At 42.3% G+C, this 7299-nt stretch overlaps 1 protein-coding gene across 3 annotated transcripts in view; it reads right to left on the reverse strand.

Moving 5' to 3' along the window:
• The window catches only part of ZYG11B (zyg-11 family member B, cell cycle regulator), an 86110-nt gene extending 79596 nt beyond the window's left edge, over positions 1 to 6514 (reverse strand). Inside the window, exons 1-2 of one of the 3 annotated variants that reach the window (XM_046662763.1) lie at positions 6303 to 6514; positions 4889 to 4983 (exon numbers count right to left, since the gene is read on the reverse strand). Coding sequence is in view for 1 of the 3 variants with exons in the window: in XM_046662762.1 (XP_046518718.1) it covers positions 6303 to 6305 (3 nt within the window). In the remaining 2 variants the exon portion in view is untranslated. The other 2 variants (XM_046662764.1, XM_046662762.1) reach the window with 2 other exon arrangements.
• Between the last annotated feature and the right edge of the window lie 785 nt (positions 6515 to 7299).

Genomic DNA, 7299 nt, shown 5'->3' on the forward strand with positions numbered 1-7299 from the left:
TTAGAGTACAATATCATTTTTAAATAATACTGAAGTCCTACCAGGCTTTTGCCTTTTTTCCCCTCAATTAATGTATTCTGAAAGTACATTCCTGTCATGTCTCCCTAGCTGTTCAATGGTCACTATTGAAAGGTATCTAAATGCTAAAGACAGAATGCCATTCAATATCTGATATTCTCCTTCGAGTGACTTATAAAAGGCAATTTGGCAATATGGATCAAGAACCAAAAACCTGCACACTCCCTCTGACCAATTTTCTTTCAATAAATATCAATTACTTTTATAATGAAAACAATGGTACAAACATTTTAGATGCCTGAATTCAGTAGATTCCTACAACCTCATAGAGTCCAGGGAAGGTGTCTGAAATAGCACAGGCTTGGAGGTCAGACAAACTTGTGCTTGAATCCTGCTCTGTCACTTATTAGCTATTTGACCACAGGGAAGTTGCTTGAGTTCTCAAAGCCTCAGTTGTCTTATCTGTGCAATGAGAAAACATGATCAACCTCACGGAACTGTGAAGATTAATTAGTACATCATCTGATACACTGTGTGCTCACTAAATGAAAGCTATCGTATGAGATCATGCTTCTCTAAATACATGTCCCAGCATTCAAGAATTTTGTTTTAACATTATTTTTCTATTTTAATTATTAGCATTAAAAATATCTTTTAGTTCATTGCAAATGTTGACAACTTTTGCCACTTATTGGTTAAATGTGTTTTTTAAGGGCTAGCTTTAGAAGCTATGAACAAAGTAGCATTCTAGTCAGCATTTCCCAATTCATGGATTGCTCACGTCATTAAATTCAATATTGATGTCTACTTCAAATTGTATATTTTTGACCATTTACTAAAGTAATTATTTAAAATTTTCTTCTTAAAAATGAAATAAGTTTGAGAGTATCCAAAAATATATCTACTGAACACGTGTGAATTAGTGGAAATTAGGAGACTGGCTCATGATATTACAGTCACTCACTTGTTATAACTTCATCTGAACAGCGAACATCACAGTAGTTTTAAACTATTTTTATTCTTATAATGAACTGTTGGTTAAAGACAGAAAACACAAGCTACAACGATGATGAAATAAGAGTAAAAGAGTGCATTTATTTCATCAGAATTCTTAAATGGTACATCAAGACATTTCAGTATTTTTTTAAGAATTAAAAAATGAAACATGGTGATAGTTATATCCAATTTGGATTTTCATTTATTCAAAATGAACTATTCATACTTCCAATGTTTTATTTGTGGAGACAGGCTTGCAAGTAAACCTGCAGCCTGGAACTATTCCTTTTATTTTGTCATTTAGAAACAAAACAGAACAATTATAAAAACCTGTTGATTTTTTCAATACAAAAATGCAAGAATTCCAAATTTAAGGTTAAAAAGTTAGTTCTTATCTATTTTGATGACATAGACATAATTTCAACCTACATTGTAATATATATTCATTTACAATATGACAATGCTTATCTTATGTTAATGTATCATGTTAAACAGGAAAAGGTTGAAATTTGTTTTAATGTATTTTGTCCAATGTATGATTAAATGAACTACATATGTAACTTAAAAATAAAATATATTTTACTTAAAATTACTCCTTTCTCATACTACACAAAAACTATTAAACAAATTAAATAAAGTTGGGAAGTGTTGATTCTCTCTACATGACCTTTGGGAGACCAGCTTGTAAACAAAGCGCTCTGATATGATAAATTTACTTTGTTATAATAGTCTCATAAATCCGTCAAGGCAGCATATATGAAAACTGAGGCCCAGTGAGCAAAACTGCAAAGCTATTAGTGATTCCGTGCCTCGTCTATAACTCTATATTAATCCCTGTACGAAAAATTCACTTAGCCAAAAAGTGGTGTGCCAGAACTTCATATTTCATTTCCCTAATATTCTCCTTCCTCTAGTTTAAATGACCACCACCTAACAAGGTTAGGGTGCAAGTTCACACACTTACTTTTCACCCAGACTAGTCTAACAGCTCTTCCCACTCCAAATCATATTTCACATTGATTTAAAGTAATCATCCTCAAAATCTCTTAATTATGATATTCCATCACACAATAAAACCTTTCAAGGTGCTCGGGGTCCTTACAATGAGGCCAAAACTCCTGAGCCTACGATTCAACGTCCTCCATGACCTGACCCTAGGCTCACCTAGCCTCATCTCCCAGCACTCTCAATGCTAGAGTCACATCATTTCCCAGAACACACATGCCTGCTTCTGTCTCAGCTTCTACTCTCAAGCTGGTCCCTTTGCCAAGAATGGCTTTCCTCCCCAAACTCTCACCCAATAAAACCTCACTTGTTAAAGCCTTCAATTCAAATGTCCCTCCCCAACAAAGCCTCCCTGACTTTCTGATCATCCCCAAAATCACTCATTCACGCAACAAATATTTATTGAGCACTTATTATGCACCAGGCACTATGTAAGTGTTAAGGGTACAACCACGAGCCAAACAAACATGGCCTCTATCTTCACAGAGCTAGTACTAATCTCAGTGAGTTGGTATAAGAATTAAATGAGGGGCCAGCCCGGTGGCACAGTGGTTAAGTGCGCACGTTCTGCTTCAGCAGCCCGGGGTTCGCAGGTTCGGATCCCAGGTGCGGACATGGCACCACTTGGCACACCACGCTGTGATAGGCATCCCACGTATAAAGTAGAGGAAGATGGGCATGGATGTTAGCTCAGGGCCAGTCTTCCTCAGCGAAAAGAGGAGGATTGGCAGCAGTTAGCTCAGGGCTAATCTTCCTCAAAACAAAAAAAAAAGAATTAAATGAGATAAAATACGTAAAGCACTTAAAATAGGGCTATATACAGTCATGTTCAATAAATATTAGCTATTAATGTTGCTGCCTAACCATACCATCTAAAAGTTGCCATACTCACATATACAATATCACTTTCTATGTTACCCTGATTTATTTCTTCTTAGCACTTATGACTACCTCTCATTATAAATTTGCTTTTTATTGTCCACCCTCCTCCCCCACAGGGATCATGTCTTTTTTTTAACTACTGCAAGCCCAGTGCCCAGACCATCACCTGGCCCTTAGCAGCCGGTCAAAAACCACCTCTTTAACAATGCTTTTTATGGTCTGGGAGTGGAGACAGACATTAACCAAATAATCACAACAAGAAATATAAAATTACCATTGATATGTCTTCTATGAAAGAGGGTTACCTAAGGAGTACGACTTAGGTTTTTTTGAGGGATAGGCAGGGCAGACGGAGTTTCCTTGAATTCCATGAGCTTAGAACTCCAGGATATGCAGAGCTAAGCAGCCAAGAGAATCCCACCACAGGTCATTCACATATACCATTCCTTCTATTTGGTTTTCCACAACACAACTCTTATAATTTAACCCTTCACTTTTCTTCCTGTAAGTAAGACCCTCCGGGAAGCCATTCCTGACTATCCCATACCATGACCCCACAATTTTTCCTTCCTTAGCACTCTTCACATTAAAAATTACTCCTTTTGCTTGATATCTATATTATCCACATACATGAGATACAAAAAAGGCAGGGACCACATCTGTTTTATTGTTTGTAATATCCCCAATGCCAAGACAGTCAATGGCACTCAAAAAACTGTTAGATGAATAAAAAGTAAAGTCTGTATGTTGGACCAGTTGTTCTCAAAGTGTGGTTCACAGACCAGGAACATTAGCATGACATGGGTACTTGCTAGAAATGCAAACTCTCAGGCCCTTGTCTAGACCTAATAAATCAAACTCTGGAAGTGGTGGCCCTCAGATCCTCCAGGTGATTCTGATTCATGGTCAAGTTTGAGAACCCCTGTCTCAGATATCTCAACTATTCAAAACACAACAATGAAAATTTTGAAAAAACAAAGCTTTATAATAATGTCCAAGTCTATTTATTGAGTGCGTACTACATATATTGCACGAGGAAATTTTTTTTTTTTTTTTTTTAAAGATTTTATTTTTTTCCTTTTTCTCCCCCAAAGCCCCCCGGTACATAGTTGTGTATTCTTCGTTGTGGTTTCTTCTAGTTGTGGCATGTGGGACGCTGCCTCAGCGTGGTCTGATGAGCAGTGCCATGTCCGCGCCCAGGATTCGAACCAACGAAACACTGGGCCGCCTGCAGCGGAGCGCGCGAACTTAACCACTCGGCCACGGGGCCAGCCCCTGCACGAGGAAATTTTTAAAAAGTAGACTCTACAGATAATTCCCAGCTCATAAGCTAATATTTTGCCTTCTCTTCACCTATCCCATAGATACACTCTTACTCTGTGTGTGTTTTAACGAGCAAGGAAAAGTCAAACTAGTTGGAGGCAAAGTCTAAACCATAATCATGCCTAATACATCTTTCTAGTCTCATTTTCTACTACACATCCTCATTCTTGCATCTCTCCATGCTACATAAAGGTAATCCTGCAATAAATCCTAATTACTTTCTACTCATCTTCATAACAAAGCATCCTTCCCCCTTCCAAAATGATCTATATAAATCCTATTCATCCTTCAGGCCCAGCTCAAATGACACTTTCGGATCCTAAATATCCAAAAAGGTGTGCATAATTTCTCCTCTGTATTCACATGTTCATTCTCAGTGGGAGGGTCAACACTTCCAAAAACAAGCAATTTAGTGTTTCAGGTAGGACAGCCCTTTATTCTGAAGAAATCGTCACATCTTTCTAAATTTCCTTTTTCACCAAAAATAAGATTCTCAAACTCACTTTTTCCATGTAGTCCACTAGTTGTCTCAAATTTCAGTTTAGGATTATACTTGTCAGATAGGAAATGGGATCAAAAAGTGAATCATTCAAGCATCTACTTGGCACCCTGGGCACTGGGAATGACAGGAATAAGTAAGGCACAGTTGCTGCCTAGAACTCACATTTCAAGGGGAGAAACAGGTTAACACACAATGACAGTGTGATAGCTTGAGAATGTGAAGGGCTGTTGTGGAGGCAGACACAGGAGAACGACAACCTAAAAATGCAGAGTCAGTGAGTTAGGGAAAGTTCACAGATTAAACGATTTTATAATAAACTACTTTCAAAAACAGATGAGGGAAAAATAGAAATTGACTAACCTCCTTGGATAACATGATTACAAGGACTCAGTTTTGACTAGAAGGTCTTATTCCTCCCAGAGACCAAAATTTAGATTGCTGCATATGATGGAGCAATGTGTTCATTAAATGTACTGCAAAGCATGTGTAACCCAACTCAGTGAAAAACCAACTGAAGCCCCAACCTCTTTTGCAAGGGGAAGGAGAAAATAAGCAAATATAAGGGTCTCCCAAATAAAGGCAGAGAGAGCAAAACAAAGGAAGGCATCAGAAGGTATTAAAGAGACTGTCACAATCTAACTGCCAAGCTGATTTTCACTCTTCAGACGCCTTGGACTCTGCCTCCAAACAAAAACAAAACATTTGTTCTGAGGAACAGTCAAGCCTGTAAATAAACATTTTTAAATTTCCCAAACTGCACCGCCACATTAAACGACGCTCAAAATAAAAATACATTTCAAAACATTTTTAGTTATTTCTGTCAAAAGGCTGGGTGTCTCATAAGGTCATAGCATGCATGTCACCCCATGTCTCACTCCAAGACACACTGCCACTCAGGTTTTGCAATCCCACTCGGTAACAAGGCTTCCAAGCTCCCTCTTCCCCTCTGCATAAAAGAAAAGGAAGAAGAAAGCCTACGAATCCCTATCCGCCAGCCCTACAGTTCCTGGGAAGCAATCGCCCTCAAATTGTTCCTGCTTAGACCCCTGAAGCCCGTAGAAGGAAATGGGGACAGCTGCAGGCGCGGGGGAGCGAGGACATCCGATCGGGGGAGAGGAAATGTGGATGATAGAGGACGAAGGGGAGAAAAGAGCCGGAGAGGAGGGCGCAGTGGAGATAAAACGATGAAAGGGGGTAAGAAGCGAGAGCAAAGAGCAGGAGCGAAACACAGGGAGGAAAAAGAGGGAAGGAGCAGAGATCCCCAAAGAGACGAAGAGACAAAATAAAATGGTCGAGGAGAAAAGGAAGGTCGGGATAAAGGACGAGGAGGGGGCGGCAGAGGGGACCGCGAAACAGGCTGTCACAAGGGTGATAAAAAAGGGTGTCACCAGGGAGGAGAGAGGTTAAGGTGGGGGGTGTCACCCCAGCAGGTGGCCGGGGAACGCGGGGAAGGAGGAGCGGGTCACGAGCGCGCGGTAACAAGGGGGAGAGGTAAAGGCAGGGCGCAGAGGGGGCCCCAGCGCTGGGGAGGCGCAGGCCCGCGGGGGCCGGGCTCGGGCAGGCCTCGCTCCCTCACCATGGCTGCGCCGGCCTGGTCCTCGGGCGTGCAGCCTCTGTCCCGGGTTTGGCGGCGGGCCAGGCCTGAGCCCGCCCCCAGGCTGAGCCGGCGCGGGGGCTCCAGGAGGCTCGGGCGAGCGGCGGCTCCGGGCTCGGCCCAGGCCTCGGCCTCCTTCCCTCACAGGCTGGAAGCGCAGCAGCCGCAGCCGCAGCCGCAGCCCGACCCGGAGCGCAGACTCCGCCCCCGAGACGCCCCGCCCCTGACCGCCAGCCCCAGCTTGGCGCCGCCCCCGCGCCCGCCGCGCAGGCTCAGCCCAGCAGCCCGGACCCGGCTCCCGACCTCCGGCTGCTCCGCGGGCTCAGGTCCTTCCAAGAGACACCCCCTCAACCCTGTCTTCCTTTAAAAATAAGAGCTTTAAATATTACGTCATAACCGGAGACTAGAGCGCTCACTCGTTTCAGTCACCTGTAGACCCCTGTGCTTCAGGTTCATTGTCATTTATTGCTATTGTTATAATTCTTGGTGATTCAGTTCTCTTAGATGATTCTTCCAATGCCCTGATCTCTCGGCTCCTCTCCTCCAGGCATTGCGCTCGCCTCTGCCTGTCACTTCCATACTCACACCTTAGGTCTTCTCGTTACAAATATTTGTAAGCCTTCTGTAATCTCAATTTTAATCATCCAACTCACCACAACCTCTTCCTTTCTAGCTCTCTTTCTGTAACACCAAAATCCAAAAGTTCTGCAATTCCGCCAAGACTCAAAATCCTCTGCTCCTACTACCTTTTCACTATTGCTCACACTACCCTTATATCCTCACTTCCTTCCTTGAAAGCTTAGATTCTCCTGTCCATCATGAAAATCATTCTTTCATTTCTCCAGTCCTGCTCTCCTTTCCTTGCACTCGGCTGACGAACTCTAATCCTGAACCTGCAGCAAAACGAGGGAGAGTGGAGAAAAATCCGAAATCCGAAACCCGAAACCGTACTGACTGGTCTCCCTCTAAATTTGATATC

The sequence above is a fragment of the Equus quagga genome, chromosome 5 (assembly GCF_021613505.1).
Source record: "Equus quagga isolate Etosha38 chromosome 5, UCLA_HA_Equagga_1.0, whole genome shotgun sequence".
NCBI lineage: Eukaryota > Metazoa > Chordata > Mammalia > Perissodactyla > Equidae > Equus > Equus quagga.